The sequence below is a fragment of the Nilaparvata lugens genome, chromosome 1, assembly GCF_014356525.2.
Source record: "Nilaparvata lugens isolate BPH chromosome 1, ASM1435652v1, whole genome shotgun sequence".
NCBI classification, from domain to species: domain Eukaryota; kingdom Metazoa; phylum Arthropoda; class Insecta; order Hemiptera; family Delphacidae; genus Nilaparvata; species Nilaparvata lugens.
In genome coordinates, this window is record NC_052504.1 from 101,825,736 (window position 1) to 101,843,033 (window position 17,298).

The 17,298-nt window shown below is 32.4% G+C and overlaps 1 protein-coding gene across 1 annotated transcript; it reads left to right on the forward strand.

Annotated features, from left to right (window-relative positions):
- Positions 1 to 390: 390 nt before the first annotated feature.
- Positions 391 to 10,313, forward strand: LOC120349506 (tyrosine-protein kinase ZAP-70-like). Its single transcript, XM_039419860.1, has 3 exons — positions 391 to 601; positions 5,994 to 6,121; positions 8,764 to 10,313. Exons 1-2 carry the CDS (start codon positions 435 to 437, stop codon positions 6,103 to 6,105), a joined length of 279 nt encoding a protein of 92 aa, XP_039275794.1. The 5' UTR covers positions 391 to 434; the 3' UTR covers positions 6,106 to 6,121; positions 8,764 to 10,313.
- The last annotated feature ends 6,985 nt before the right edge of the window (positions 10,314 to 17,298 follow it).

Consider the following 17,298-nt stretch of genomic DNA (forward strand, 5'->3'; position numbering starts at 1 on the left):
ACTAAGAAGCACTAGTAAATGTAAAATGGTGCATGCCGGTTCAACAATGAGTACGGTAGTGCCAACTGTTATTTGGGGGAACAAAATATTCCCTATACAGAAAATATATTCCCTCAAACTTCGATGTGCGTCCTTTTTGAAACACTCAATAGTAATGATTATAGTTTACTAAGGTATGTGTGCATTTTTCATATTGAATTCAATTACTGCATTTCTATTACTATTTACGAGTAATAATTTCCAATCGTATTTCTATATACGACTGTACATTTCTTCTATTTTCATAATTTTATAATTAGCTATTTTTATAATTTTCATCTTATTTTTATTGAAAATTTTATTATGTTGGAAATTATTGTACCGTATAGTGTGAAGGAGGCAAAATGGGGTTTTACCTGTTGTCTCCATGAATAAATAAATAAATTGTTGCAGGGATGCAGTATTTGGCTGGGCAGAAGAGAGTGCACCGCGACCTGGCAGCTCGCAACATCCTGTTGGCTTCGCGAAACCAGGCCAAGGTCAGCGACTTCGGACTGTCGCGCCGCTGCGGCGACCGTGACTACTACACCGCATCGCAGGGCGGACGCTGGCCTATCAAGTGGTAAGTTCACATTCATTCATTATCAACCACACATCATTATTATTATTCATACAATTATTATATTATACCGGGTGCTTCAAAAAAATGTATACACACTTTGAACTTTCATAGAAAATTTATTTACCGTTCTACAAAGTTAAATTTCAGGAAAATAGAAAGCTGAAAGTCCAATGTAAATGAAACATAAATAACAAATGTTAATACTGTTCAAATTGGTGACCTGCAGCATCAATACAATTCTGAGTACGTATCACCACTGATTCTGTACATCATATCAAAACGTCCAATGAGATTTCTCTACACACTGCTTGAATCTCATTCCAAAGAATGTCTAGGTTACGTGGTTTACGTTTGTACACCTCATCTTCTACTGTGCCCCACAAGAAGAAATCCAGTGGTGTAAGGTCTGGAGAGCGTGCTGGAAACTCGATTGGCCCCCTGCGTCCTATCCACTGGCCTGGCAAATTTTGATCCAGGTAAGCTCGTACGTCCCTGTGATAGTGCGGCGGAGCACCATCTTGTTGAAAATAAAAATCATCATTACCGTATAATGCACGAATGGCAGGAAATATGGAATCAGCAAGCATTGTTAGGTAATTAATACCAGTTACAGTGCCTTCAAATCGAAAAGGTCCAATGAGTCCCCTTGAAGACAAACCGCACCACACATTTACACCAGGCAAATTTACAGCTTTTTCAATTGTAATGTGAGGATTTTCTTCACCCCAGTAAATACAATTGTGCCTATTGACAGTTCCATTAAGTTTGAATTGGGCTTCATCCGACCAAATGATGCTACCAATAAATCCTGGTTCACGTCACCATCTCCTGAATCCATTCACAAAATTGCAACCTTCGATCTGGATCGTCGTCATTTAGCTGTTGCACCAGCCTGATCGTCGTCATTTAGCTGTTGCACCAGCCTTGGAATGTAAACACGATACTTGCCTCTCTTCAGAATGCGTAGCACGCTGCTAGCACTTACATCACTTTCACGTGCCCCTTGCCTTGAAGATTTGTTAGGAGACCGTTGAAACAGTTCCAAGACTGTTGATGACTCATCACTTGTAGCTGTTCGAGGCCGACCTGAATGACCTTTATGCACATCACACTCTGTTCCATGAACTTCGAATTTGTCTCGTATGCGTGTAATTGTTAATCTTGAAGGTGGTTCTGTATCATACTCCCTTCTCCACTGTCTTTGAACTTCATTTACATTCTCAAACTTCCAGTACCACTTAATAACCTGCTTACGTTCTTCAAAACTCAAACGTACGTCCGCCATGTTGATATTACAAATTCCAACTAACAATATAACATAGAGGGACAATTATGCTAACTTTTTATGGGATGATTAGGATGATGAGGGATGATTATGCTAACTTTGGACGATTATTATAACATGAGCCTTGTAGAGCGGTAAAACTACGATTGTTTAAAGTGTGTATACATTTTTTGAAGCACCCGGTACAATTATTATATTACTAGCCATCAGGCTCGCTTCGCTCGCCATATCCGTCTAGCCAGGGGGCTCCGCCCCCTGGACCCCTGACTGGATAGTCCAAAAATGAGATCAGCGGGCTCGCTTCGCTCGCCTGCATAAAATATTAAAGTCACCTCATCACAAAATTTTTAGACCCTAGCTAAACCTCTGTATCAAATTTGAAAATTTTCTGTCTATTACTTGATGAAATAACTGAGAAAACGCTGATTTTGGGTGTATCTTTGGCGTTATTTCAAATTCCTTCTAACACAACATTATTACACCCCAGCTGAGCTTCTGTAGTAAATTTGAACATTTTCTGTTCATTTGTTCTCGATAAAGCTGAGAAAACGCTAAAAACGCTGGAAAAACGCAGATTTTGTGCGTATCTTTGGCGTTATTTTAAATTCCTTCTAACACAACATTACAGTATTATAAATTACACCCTAGCTCAGCTTCTGTACTAAATTTGAACAATTTCTGTTCATTTGTTCTCGATAAATCTGAGAAAAAGCAAAAAAAAAAACGCTGGAAAAACGCTAATTTTGGGTGTATCTTTGATGTTATTGCAAATTCCTTCTAATACAACATTATTACACCCCAGCTGATCTTCTGTACTAAATTTGAACAATTTCTGTCCATTTGTTCTCGATAAATCTGAGAAAAAGCAAAAAACGCTAATTTTGGGCGTATCTTTGACGTTATTGTAAATTCCTTCTAACACAACATTATTACACCCTAGCTGAGCTTCTGTACTAAATATGAACATTTTCTGTTCATTTGTTCTCGATAAAGCTGAGAAAACGCTAAAAACGCTGGAAAACGCAGATTTTGGGCGTATCTTTGGAAATTTTTTTCAAATCCGTTCTTAGTGCGCCTCTAAAGGGCCAACTGAACATACCTACCAAATTTGAACGTTTTTGGTCCGGTAGATTTTTAGTTCTGCGAGTGAGTGAGTCAGTCAGTGAGTGAGTGCCATTTCGCTTTTATATATATAGATTTAATTTGATTGTGAGAGGACAACAGGCTTACCCGTCAAAACTGTCACACTCCCGGATTTGGATCATAAAAAATGTTTCCAAAATAATAATGTAACTTGTTTTTTTTTTATTAATACCCTATCTTGAATTCAACTGATTATCAATGACTCATCTAGAATAATCAATTTAACGGAATTCTAAATAATTTATATTGAGTATCACGAAGACTCAGTATAAATTAGAAGACTGCTGTTTTCCACACAGCTATTTTTATACACCCCACTCTTGTCCCATACATAAATTTTGTAGAAACTCAAGTGTGGCGATTGCAACACTACGTCAGACAGGTAGGAGTTTTAGAAGTAGACTCAAAGAGCATATCGGAAAATGGAATAATTGTAATGGGGAATCAAACTTCGCAAGTTCATGGCCAAGGAGAAAGTTAAGTTTTTGAATTTTAATAGCAAAGGCAGACTGCTGAATATTCTGGAGGCTTCAGAAATAGATAAAGTAACACAGGATTCATAGTTGAGTTTTAACTATCAGATTAATTTCAACCAATAAAACACCACCAATCTTGTTTTATCATGAATTTGTTAGTACTTGGTTACAGTAATTTCTTATTGATTTTGTATATATTTATATGTATATATAGCAACATGTAGCTATTTAATAATTTTTTCATTGCGAATGATGCCCACATAAGCTCTTTGCTTGTGCATGGGTAGTGGAATCAGTGCGAGTGTGATCTACGAGATGAACAGACATCCATTCCTACCAGCGGGATTCGAACACACGACCAGATTGTGCTAGAAAACATGTAATAACTGAATGATGAATGGTGTAACGCGCTAACGCAAATGCCTTGAGCTCGGTTGGTCGAGCGAATATAGAAACAAATGTAGTAATAAATTACACATATTTTTAAACCAAGGTGAAAACATGAGCAAAAAAATTGAACTTCGAAAATCTGGAGAAATACTATAGATTATTATGGTTTGATTCAAATTTGTTGATTAGTGAGGCCTTAAATGGCGAAAGATTATGACGCTTAAAATCTTAAATATGTAGTTGAACAAAATAACAGTATTTGAAATTACATTCAGGACATTCTTACTCCTTAGACAAAAATCTATAAAATTAAGAATTTCAGAGAAAACTCCATTTTTGCGAAAAGGTGCAATATCTAATTATTTTAATCGGAATATAAAAGCTTAAATTATTTGAGTAGGAATAAGAAATCATATTCAAATATTGAAATGAATAGTTTCCAGCTTAATTGAAAACGATTTAGAAGTTGAAAGTAGTTATAAACAACATAATTAATAAAAAGTCGTTCAACTACTCTATTATGAAGAATTCCACTGATCTAGTTGTCTGAATAATTATGAGATTTTAAAACTCACACTGTAATCCTGTTGGACAAGTTTTTATTGGATAAAAAGGTAATTCTTTAAAGAGAAGTGATCTTCTAACTATCTGTATAGCATAGCGCCATAATATTTTACTTTTCCTCCTTGTAAACGAGGCTTATGCTATTACCTTTTCTGTCAATATCAATTAGCTGTAATCACGCTTTATGATTATTATTTAATTTTATGTGGTATATTTTCTTGTGGAAATATTCAGCTCAAAGAGTGCAGCTCATTACTAATTACTCATTTTTTGAAATGTTATTACACCATTCAGTTAAAGTCTACTTCTCGATCTGAACTCAAAAATTCTTTTTTTTTTGAGTTTTTTGGCACACCAATTAGCGGTTCAGACAAGACAAAATAAAAACACAGCAATGAAAAAATTATTAAATAGCTACATGTTGCTATATATATACATATAAATATATACAAAATCAATAAGAAATTACTGTAACCAAGTACTAAAAAATTCATGATAAAACAAGATGGCACCAATCTTGTTTTATCATGAATTTTTTAGTACTTGGTTACAGTAATTTCTTATTGATTTTGTATATATTTATATGTATATATATAGCAACATGTAGCTATTTAATAATTTTTTCATTGCTGTGTTTTTATTTTGTCTTGTCTGAACCGCTAATTGGTGTGCCAAAAAACTCAAAAAAAAAAGAATTTTTGAGTTCAGATCGAGAAGTAGACTTTAACTGAATGGTGTAATAACATTTCAAAAAATGAGTAATTAGTAATGAGCTGCACTCTTTGAGCTGAATATTTCCACAAGAAAATATACCATATAAAATTAAATAATAATCATAAAGCGTGATTACAGCTAATTGATATTGACAGAAAAGGTAATAGCATAAGCCTCGTTTACAAGGAGGAAAAGTAAAATATTATGGCGCTATGCTATACAGATAGTTAGAAGATCACTTCTCTTTAAAGAATTACCTTTTATCCAATAAAAACTTGTCCAACAGGATTACAGTGTGAGTTTTAAAATCTCATAATTATTCAGACAACTAGATCAGTGGAATTCTTCATAATAGAGTAGTTGAACGACTTTTTATTAATTATGTTGTTTATAACTACTTCAACTTCTAAATCGTTCAATTAAGCTGGAAACTATTCATTTCAATATTTGAATATGATTTCTTATTCCTACTCAAATAATTTAAGCTTTTATATTCCGATTAAAATAATTAGATATTGCACCTTTTCGCAAAAATGGAATTTTCTCTGAAATTCTTAATTTTATAGATTTTTGTCTAAGGAGTAAGAATGTCCTGAATGTAATTTCAAATACTGTTATTTTGTTCAACTACATATTTAAAGATTTTGAGCGTCATAATCTTTCGCCATTTAAGGACTCACTAATCAACAAATTTGAATCAAACCATAATAATCTATAATATTTCTCCAGATTTTCGAAGTTCAATTTTTTGGCTCAATGTTTTCACCTTGGTTTAAAAAATATGTGTAATTTATTACTAAATTCTTGAATGATTTTTCAGGTATGCGCCAGAATCCTATAATCTGGCTAGGTTCACTTCAGCTAGCGATGTTTGGAGTTACGGGGTTACACTGTGGGAAATGTTTTCCTATGGAAAGCAGCCCCTATGGTGAAATGCGTGGCCAAGATGTGAGTATTTTGAGATAAACATGTTTTGTTGTTTTGTAAAATATTATTTTCAAGTTGAATTTCAAGAGAACGAATACTAAAACCTACTGTGGTCAGTGAAGCACGAACCAGCATCTGAAAATGCAATATTTAAAAGTTTTTTTTTAAATGATTGCGAATCTAGTTTTCAGATTCTTTGTCAATATTGAAAAGTAATTTTGATTAATTATGATGAATGTACGTGTTCACTTTACAAATAAAACATCAGTATTATGATTGATTTTTTTATAATTTAATTCAATTTCCAGAGATTATACAGTTTTCTAGACTACCTAGCGTCTAATAGCCTCAGTCAAGCCTGTCCTGCAGTTTACCAAGTGGCGCAGAGAAACAAATATTTCGGAATAATGCAATTTCCACGAATAAACATACTCATGAAACTATTTGATTGCCAATGAATTGGCGTCACTTGTTCATAGGTGTCTCTTTGAAGGATGTTCTCTTATTTATAGTTTGTGTAAAATAAGTTGAGGCCCTCCATCTGAAGAAATTACAGGGTTACCAAATCGTGTAAAATTGCAACTTTCTCAAATTTCCAATTCAATTTCAGAATTGGATGTAGAATATCATCCCCGATATCCTAGTAGTACTAGAAAAGCTTCAGGGTTAAAGGATTAAAAGGAAATTAAATGTTTATGATAAAATTGGAAACATCGCGAAGATTTGTTTTTCTTTTGAATATCACTTCTCTCAGAATCATGGGGCGTCGTAATGTGTAATAATTTTATATAAAATAATATTCAAAATTTTATAAAGTGATATTCAAAAGAAAAACAAATCTTCGCGATGTTTCCAATTTTATCATAAAAGTTAAATTCCTTTCAATCCTTTAACCCTGAAGCTTTTTTAGTACTACTAGGATATCGGGGATGATATTCTACATCTAATTCTGAAATTGAATTGGAAATTTGCAATTTTACATGATTTGGCAACCCTGTGATTTCTTCGGATGGAGGGCCAAGTCTCAACTTATTTTACACAAACTATAGCGTTCACAGCTTGTTATGGAAAGTCTGGAATAACAGGGTGACAAATCTTGGGGAATTGCAATTATTTCGTTTTACCTTTTTTTCAGTTCATGTTTTTTTGTAACACCCTGCCTTTACACAGGGTAGTGCTTTCAAAATATTAAATTTGTGGCAGTTATATTGATATTTTCATAAAGTTTCAAAACCAGTCAAGTGGTCAATGATAACTAAATGGCAATGCATTCAAATCATTTGTGCAAATTTTTGAACAGCTACGAACTGTGCTGCGAACTTTAACATTCAACATTTCTAGTTTCCCCGAATCACTCTGTTAATTGAAGCTTCTCAATCAATACTCATTCGATGTATGATGTTTCACATTACATCAAAATTTACTTATTACTGAAATCATTTTAAAATATACAGGGTGTCCCAAAAGTAAAGTGCCAAACTTATGGAATAGGTTCTATGGGTCACAACAAAGAGAAATTTACAAGATAATTTTTATCTTCGAAGTTATCCAACCTATCGCTATAAAAATCGCTAGGTATGTTCAAATAAGAGGATGAACTGTAGAAAAAATTGAATGAAAAAGACTAAGAAATTGTCAAAAAACCACTGATTTATTGATAATATTAGAAAGACCGGTTTCGGTTATTACACCATTGTCAATCTCTGATAAACTAATTTCAATATTATCAATAAATCAGTGGTTTTTTGACAATTTCTTAGTCTTTGTCATTCAATATGAATAATTACCACAATATCAACTTCTCAACTACACAAAAAATGTAGAAAAAATATTCAACTTTGTCCAATTCGAAAATTCAAAATGACGGCCATTTTAAAGTTTCAATCCAAAATTGCGGGAAAACGGTGATAGAGAAATTTACCAAGAAAAAATTTTTTAGGAAATTTTATTTACAATCAGTCAACACAAAAAAAAGGAGAATCGGACAAGGCATAACAGAGATACAATGAAATGTGTGTTACAAGGCAGCAAAACATCAATTTGTTGTAAATAGCAAGGAAGCCTACCAGTCTGTATTAACATCAAATTATGAATTTTCCTATCCAAGCACAAGAAAATCATAATTTGATGTTAATACAGACTGGTAGGCTTCCTTGCTATTTACAACAAATTGATGTTTTGCTGCCTTGTAACACACATTTCATTGTATCTCTGTTATGCCTTGTCCGATTCTCCTTTTTTTTGTGTTGACTGATTGTAAATAAAATTTCCTAAAAAATGTTTTCTTGGTAAATTTCTCTATCACCGTTTTCCCGCAATTTTGGATTAAAACTTTGAAATGGCCCCATTTTGAATTTTCGAATTGGACAAAGTTGAATATTTTTTCTACAGTTCATCCTCTTATTTGAACATACCTAGCGATTTTTATAGCGATAGGTTGGATAACTTCAAAGATAAAAATTATTTTGTGAGAAATACAAAATGGCGAATATCTCATAAACGAAGCGTTTTAGGAAAAATTATTCTACATTTTCTCTTTGTTTTGACCCATAGAACCTATTCCCGAAGTTTGGCACTTTACTTTTGGGTCACCCTGTATTATTTTGATAGAAATTGGAAAATTATTTTTGTCACGAAAAACATGATAATCAATTTATTCCTAGGCAATCGATCTTGTTGAGAAAGGAGAACGACTAGAGAGGCCCCAGAACTGTCCAGTCGATGTTTACCAAACCATGGAAAGGTGCTGGCACTATCACGAAAGGGACAGGCCAACATTCGATCAATTGGTTGAAACGTTCACTGACACAACCTACATCAATGTACACCAACTAGTCACTGAAAAGGATATCAGCTGATACTGTCCCTCCTCACTATTCATTCATTCGTCTTCCAAATGTATTACTCACTATGAGAATCCATTCTCATTATTCATCTTCAGCATTCATTCTACTGTGATTGTTTCTCTACTCTCCACATCATCATTACTGTTTTGTGACTCTCTTATCATTTCAATAAGCTCTCGCTCAAAAGTTTATTAGAAACGGAAATAATTTTGTTAGAGAGTAACAAGGTCTTTGATAAGCATTCAAATTCTAATATGGATTATTATTTGAAAGAAGCTGAAAGAATTGGTAAGCTGTAATCTCTCCTCCACTTATCTCAAAATGCGTGAATCTAGAAGACCAGGTGTGACCGTATATTAGGTCGATCACTATCGGATTAAGCTTTGCTGAGATTAATCAAAGACACAATTAGCTTCCTCTAATCTACATTTCTTCAACAATGTGTGTTTCAATAGCCTTATTCTTCGTTAATCTAAGAAATTATTTCTCACATTTTGTCAGAAATAGGGCTTTTTAATGTATGGTGTTATTCGTTTTCACCCTATTTTAGTTATGGATGCTTTATCGAGCTACGTTACACCTTAGTAGATGTACATCTTTATTCTTCTGCATATCTATTGGTAAAAGTAACATAGTTAAATTTCAACAAAATCAAACTATTATTTTGCAACTCCATAACTCTGAAGAAGTAAAGAAGTCATGTATGTAAAGAATCTTACTATCAATATATTGCAAAATTCTTATTGTCGCTCTTTCTCTGATATTGAGGCGCGTTTGCCCTAGCTGCGTTGCAACGCACATATCTGCTTCAGCGCAGGTTAACACTATTCAGTTTATAGTCGATCAACTTCCACAACGCAGAACTACTCTGCATCACAACGTAGGAAAACGAACTTTTCAACGTTATCCTGAGATTAAGATTTTATAACTTTTTTTTCATTGACTGAGAGTACTTTTGGTATTTATGAATTATCATTATTTAATCCGTGCCATAGTATAAAAGCTATAATACTCTTCAAAAATAATTTTTGATGAGTAGGCTATTTATAGGTTTTTATTGTTTATAAAACTATAACTGCAATAAATTTCAAACTTGGAGTCCATTGGGACAACTTTGGAATTTGTCAATTATTTCTCTACGTTGTTTAATTTTGATTTACTGCATTTCACAAGTCTTCCATCCTCAAATCTATCTCGAGCATATCCTGTAGTGTGATTATCATTTGTGATTATTTAGTAGTTTAGCATCAATTGAATATATTATTATCATTGTTGTATTTTTATAATCTATTGAAATGAATATTATACAGATATTTTATGAAACTTTTTCTTCATGTGAATTCTATTAAAAATGTTGATTGAAAGTTTATATTGTTTGATTTCCAGTCAAAATACTTCATAATACTAATGCTAATATTAAGGTTCTTATTATATTAGGACACTAGTGAGACACCAACGAGCAAATCGCAGAGAATTCGTTTTTATGGCACTCATTATTAGGAGCCATAATCACACCAGATCTGGCCCAACACTAGTATCCGACAATCATTGCATGACATTCAACCGAATTGCTGCTATTTTACATTGCACCACTGGTGTCCCAGTTTGGTATCCTAGTGTAATATGGGCCTAAGTTAGTGATCCAGGTATGCAAGTCTATTCGAATCATAAAGTTGTGGGTACGTGACGAAGAATTCATTCCCAGACTAAAGTCGATTTGACATTGAGGTTTTATTATCTTCGCTGCAACTACTGGGAAAAAATTAAAACTCCATCAAGATTATTAAGTGATGACTTTCAAGTCATCCTTGTAAAACATAAATAAAGATTCATAACAAAAAGCTTGGTCAAAAAATAGTTTGAGTGGTAGTAAAAGTTGAAAACACACTGTCATTGAAAGTTTCAATACACATTCAAGTATAATAAACTTTTCACGACTTCGTGCATTATTCATGTTCCATCCATAAAAAATTCTCATGGACATGTTGTTGCTGTAGGATTATAAATATTATTCAAATTTACCTAGTTAAGTAGAGTTCAACATATCATATTTATGATTTACATTTCTCAATGAATGAATGCATGGTAGGCCTATTTATAAAACACTCATAAACATCAATCACAATAGGTACATATTTAATATATTCTTCAATTATATTAGGTTTATGATAGTATAAACCCACCATTTCAGGAATATCATTCAAGACTTTGAAAAATCAGCAAGAATAAGGTGAATCTGTCGGCATTGAAGTAAATTTTATTTATTTCTGATGTCACATAATTCCTAGTAGAAGAGGAAGCTCCGTAAATAAATTATCCGATTGATTGAACTTACTTTCCATAAAGGAAAAGACTTATTGTAATTTTTTCATGTAATTCCTTGTTTAGAATCTAATTTGTGCATGGACTTAAATAGAAATCGTCTACTTAACTACCAGCGGAGAAGGTCAACAAGTATAATTTGGATTGCTAATTACTAAACATCACGTATAAGTAGAACTGGTTGTTTGAATTAAAAAGCTTTGATGAAAATATCGGTGAACTGAGATAGTGTAGCTTCTAACTTGTCAGTGAAAATTGTGTAACTAGTCGAGTATAATAATTATCCAGGATGGTGAAGCGATCAGATCGATCTCGGAGTGTTCCGCCTCTGATTCTCACCTTGTCATTGGGTAAGTTGTTGCTCTGTCGTATAAACAGAACATTGACTATTTTCACTGTTTATCGTCCCATCGCTACCTATCTCATTCAATAACAATGGAAAATTCAAGTACGAGTAATCAAGTGTGTAATATATGTACACAGATTTGAATTGAATTTATTTACCATCAATCATTATAATAGAACTTTCATGGATGATGCTCACTCAAGTGGCCTATTTATTACTTGTGCGTAGGTAATGATCAGCTCATTTATACATAATTATATAACTGTAGAGGTTATTTCTTTCGGTGAAAGTGTATGCTAAATACCGGTACTCACTCACTAGTTGGAAACTTTATCACTCGCACATATAGCCTATGTGTATTCCATACATTCCATCACATCACAGCGTATCAGTATCATATACAGCGAATCCTTTTCTTTGTCTACTTGCACACTGTCCTAAGAATGATATATAATAGTTATTACATCAAATATTACATTATATGAAATCGGTCTATTAGGGTGCCCCAAGAACGAGAAGTAGACTGTCAAGTTCCTTATCTGCAGTTTTTGAAGATATTGTTGTTTAAAAACTAAAATTCATCAATATTGATTTTTTCTTTAAATTTCACTCATTTTTGAAAAATCATAATTCAGTTCTCATTAGAGATAGAGAGTTCCAAAAGATCTCATTTCATTCAGAATTTTTGAATTAACAAAAAAGGTGAGAGCAAATTTTTCTGTCCGATTAACGAATTTGGCGGAAAAAGCGGATTTGGCTGGAAAATTAACCGAAAATACGAGGTTTTTGGCCCACTCTGTATCTAGTACAAGGAAATTTTGCATGAATAAATTGGTTCTAGACTCATGTATCCAAATAATATATAAAAAATTCAGAACTACAATATATATTGCCAGCACACCCACTTTTCCATGTCTATATTGACTGGATTACGATTCCAGTGGTCAGTTGCATATGCATCGAATTAAGAGGGAAGGTATGTGTAAAGGCTAAAAATAAAACTTTCTATTGGTGATATTCCTCAAAGTTTTACGATTTGTATACAATCAAGCTATCAAAATGAAAAAGTTTTCTCAGGAAAACATTTTTTTCCGATCATTACTTTTTGAGATATGAGCGCCTAGAGTTTAAATTTTTGGGACAGAACATTTCAAATTCAGTAAGAGATAAATCCATGAGATTAAGAAGATATAGATTCTTTATGGTACTGTTGATCTAGTGAAGCAAAAGTTTTCAAAAATAAAATCTGGTGTGACGCACTCACACAACTTTCCTTGCCGTTATGAAAATTGATCACCTGACGCTAGTGTTCACGCGCATCTCAAGTCTACTACTTATAAACAAAGATCTGAGCCAGCTGGTGACAGGACAATAACGTTGGAGACATACGAGGTCTGCTATCTCTTCATAGTGAATCATTTAATAGAATCAACAGTTGCCAACAGTTTGCAATTATTGGAAAATCACATTTTCTCGAATTTCGAGCTTATTTTCAATTTTAGGTGAAAATGTTACTGAACATTAATTGTAGAGAGTTTCATGCTCAATCTTTTCCACTCGAAATTTTTTGTTTAAGTTGTATCTGAAGCCTGATAATTGGGAATCTAAAATCAAACTTTGCATGGATGGGGCAGAGCTCCTGAATTTTTTTCAGATATGGGACTTGTGGCAGTTGATAGAGCTTATCAATGACTATTTTAGGTATGAATTTAATCAAAATCGTAGGAGCCATTTTCGAGAAAATCACGAAAAACGCTGTTTTTGACAACATTTTTGCCATTTTAGCCGCCATATTGAATTGCATTTGATTGAAATTGTTCGTGTCGGATCCTTATATTGTAAGGACCTTGAATTCCAAATTTCAAGTCATTCCGTCAATTGGGAGATGAGATATCGTGTACACAGACGCATATACACTCATACACACACACACAAAATTGAAAAATTTTTGACGCAGCAAAGAAAACCTTGTTTAATTGTGAAAGGTTATAGATATAGGCAAGATTATTGACGTGCTGATGATACAGTGGTGTGGAGGTTGGCGTGCTACCAATTTCTCCTAAATAGTTTGGATAGCATTTCACACCTATTAACCTAAAGGAAGTTAACGGCTCCAAAATTGTAGATTCTTGATAAACTATGAATGGATCTATTGCTTATGAATGAGAAATCCAGTTTTCAGAGCAAACCAACTTATAATCTTCAGAAGAATTTTGGCAATATACAACACAAATCCACAAAACAATACCTTACACACTTAAGCATCTAACATCATTACAAGCTAAATACTTATCCATTTATACAGTTGAAAAACAATGGCTAAAGGCTTGTAGACACACAAAACAATTTTATACAAAATTAGAACACCATAAAACTGTTCAAAACTCAATTTAAAACATTAAAAATTCAACTAAACAGAAAAATATTCAGAGAACACAAAATTAGAACACATAGCCAGCCACCATTTTTTAGAGAGAGGACCTAACAAGTACAGAGTAAAGCCCCACCTCAAAACCAGTGTCGAAGTCATGAACACGTCACCGATATTAAATTCCAAAAAATTATGAATTACAAGTTTAGAATTTACATTTTACATTTGTTCTCAATAAAACTTTATTTCGAAACTGTTATTTTAAATTCATATATCCTCTATATTATAATGATCTATTTATCTGTTAATTCTGTTAACTCAGTTTCAGTGATACCATGGAATGTGCAACATAATTATTTATGATAAATTCTCAGTTAAAAAGTTGTCTGCATATCGATTACTCTGATATTTACTATCAAGTTTTATAGATCTCGAATTGAAGATTTGATTTTAATCGAGAAAAAATGTAATATTACAAGGTGTCTGGTCCGGTCATGTCCAGCTACGGTAATAACAGATTCAAGCAAGTGTAAAGTTGTGAGAACTGATGGTATTCAATCTCATTCTTTTTTGAAATCTCCTGGGGTAAAAAATGGTGTGTTGAATTTCCCAACCTTCTTTGAATGTAAAATTGACATAAAAAATTTTACTGTTTGAAAATTTAAAGAGAAAATTACATTGAAACAAATGGAAATTGTTGAAATTAAATTCGAGAACAGTAACAATTTTTCTATAAAAACATTACATGTCATCCTCTAATATTGAAAATATTATAAAAATTCATCAATAGCATTTGTTATACGTTTCCAAACAATATTTCAAAGTATAGAATATCAAAATTACGTTTGATTTAGCTTTATAATTTGTAATATTACATTTTTTCTCAATTGGAATCGAATCTTCAATTCGAGATCTATAAAACGTTATAGTAAATAGAGTAATCGATTACGGACAACTTTTTGACTGAGAATTTATCGTAAATGATTGTGTTGCATATTCCATGGTGTCACCGAGGCTGAGTTGACAGAATTAATAGATAAATGGTTTATTTAAATAGAGATGATATATAAAAATTTAAAATAACAGTTTCAAAATAAAGTTTTATTGAGAACAAATATAAAATGTGAATTCTAAACTTGTAATTTATAATTTTTTTTGGTGATGTGTCTGTAACATCGACACTGAAGAAGCTTTGCTCTGTTCCTGGTAGCTAGGCTTTTCCTGTGCCTTCTCTCTGAAAACTAATGGCTGGCTGTGTGTGTTGTAATTTTGTGCTCTCTGAATAATTTTCTGTTTAAGTGAATTTATTAATGTTTTAAATTGAGTTTTAAACAGTTTATAGTGTTCTATTTTGTCTATATATTGTTTATTGTGTATACAAGCCAATAGCCACTGTTTTTCAACTATATAAACTGGATAAGTTGCCGTGCTACCAATTTTTCCTTAAACGGTTGGAATAGCATTTAACACCTATCAACCTAAGGATAGTTGTCGGCTCCAATGAAATAGATTCTTGATAAATTGTGAATGGATCTATTGCCTATGAATGAGAAATCCAGTTTTCAGAGCAAATTAACTTATAATCTTCAGATGAATTTATACAAATACACAAAGAAAAATATGTCTTAAGCCTAATTATTTTTAGAGTAACTACGAACTAAAATACTTATCTAGTTTACAGTTGAAACACAGTGGCTATTGGCTTGACTACACTAATAGCTAATTATGAACAAAACAGAACACAAAAATTTGTATAAAACTCAATTTAAAACATTAATAAACGAAAATGATTCAGAGCAAAACTCCACAACAACACTTGTAGCCAGCCATTTTTCTAGAGAGGGTCTAACAGGAAAAACCTAAGTTGCAAGTCACAAAGCCAACGCCTTGTTCAGTATAGATTTTACAGACACGTCACCAAAAAATTATAACTTACAAGTTTAGAATTCACATTCTACATCTGTTCTCAATAAAACTTTATTTTGAAACTATTATTTTAAAATTTTATATATATCTCGATTTAAATAAACCATTTATCTAGTAATTTTGTTAACCCTGCCTCGGTGACACCATGGAACAATACAACAAACATTTACGATAATAAATTCTCCGTCAAAAAGTTTGTCCGTCTATTGATGATTCTGATATTTACTATAAAGTTCCATAGATCTCGAATTGAAGATTCGATTCAAATGTGAGAAAAAATGTAATATTACAAATACCCCCCTCTTGACATAAAAAAATTTTACTGTTTGAAAATTTAAAGAAAACAATTTACATTGACCCTAATGAAAATTGTTGAAATTTAAATTTGAGAACAGTAACAATTTTTTCTAGAAAAACATTACATGTCATCAATAATATTGAAAATTATTATAAAAATTCATCAATAGCGTTTGTTATATGTTTCCAAACAATATTTCAAAATATAGAATATCAATATTACTTTTGATTTAGCTTTATAATTTAAAGGATAATATCTCAACAGAAAGTTTAATATGTAAAGAATAGTTTTTTGAAATTGCACATAAATTTAATAGATAGAAAAATTCAATTTTTATTGCATAAAAAAAATTTAGTATGTTGAATGAAAAATTTATTATTATTATTATATATTTTTATTTTTAAATGAATTGATGAATTGTTACATTTAATTTTCACATAAAATTTCAATAAATCAAAAAATGTTCATTTCTTTCACTATTGACGCGGTTAATTTTATTGATGCACATTTTGGAAAACAGTCCGTTAAGGCACTCAGTATGATTTTCAGTTAAGTGTGACTCCAATGTGATGACGTTAGTGTTGGGCTGATCTGGATGAACGTAGTGTTGGGCTGATCTTTGTAGTCGACTGATCAAACTCATCAAACTCGATACAGGTGACATCTCAGTTAGCATTGCTTCATGTTTGTAGTAGACGGCTGCATTCCAAATTCAATACAGAGTCACATAAATTTTGTATCATATTTGTAATTATACAATGTACATTTCAGGCTTGAAATGACAATGTAATTCGTTTTTTGGAAAAGAGATAGACGCTGCATACAGGATTAATTTAGGGAGGATTAATTTAGGTAAGGTTGGTTTTTTGATACTTTCAGTGTTCAGGGTTTAGAGTTCTGCATACAGGAATAATTTAGGAGAGGATTTTTGAATCAATTCTTTCATGATACTGTGACTGTTATTCTGAATTCAAAGTTGTGAATGTGAACATGGATGGCAATTACCTCCAGGTAATGTAGTAGCGTTGAAGTTTGAGATACAGAGTCAGCAATAAGCATTGGCATTGCTATTGGGTATGTGCTTTGGTG

Excerpts from the sequence above, each read along its gene's own strand:
- LOC120349506 (XM_039419860.1), top strand. The coding sequence starts at position 435 with ATGCAGTATTTGGCTGGGCAGAAGAGAGTGCACCGCGACCTGGCAGCT. Across the intron at positions 602-5,993 it reads GGACGCTGGCCTATCAAGTG|GTATGCGCCAGAATCCTATA; the intron begins GTAAGTTCACAT and ends ATGATTTTTCAG.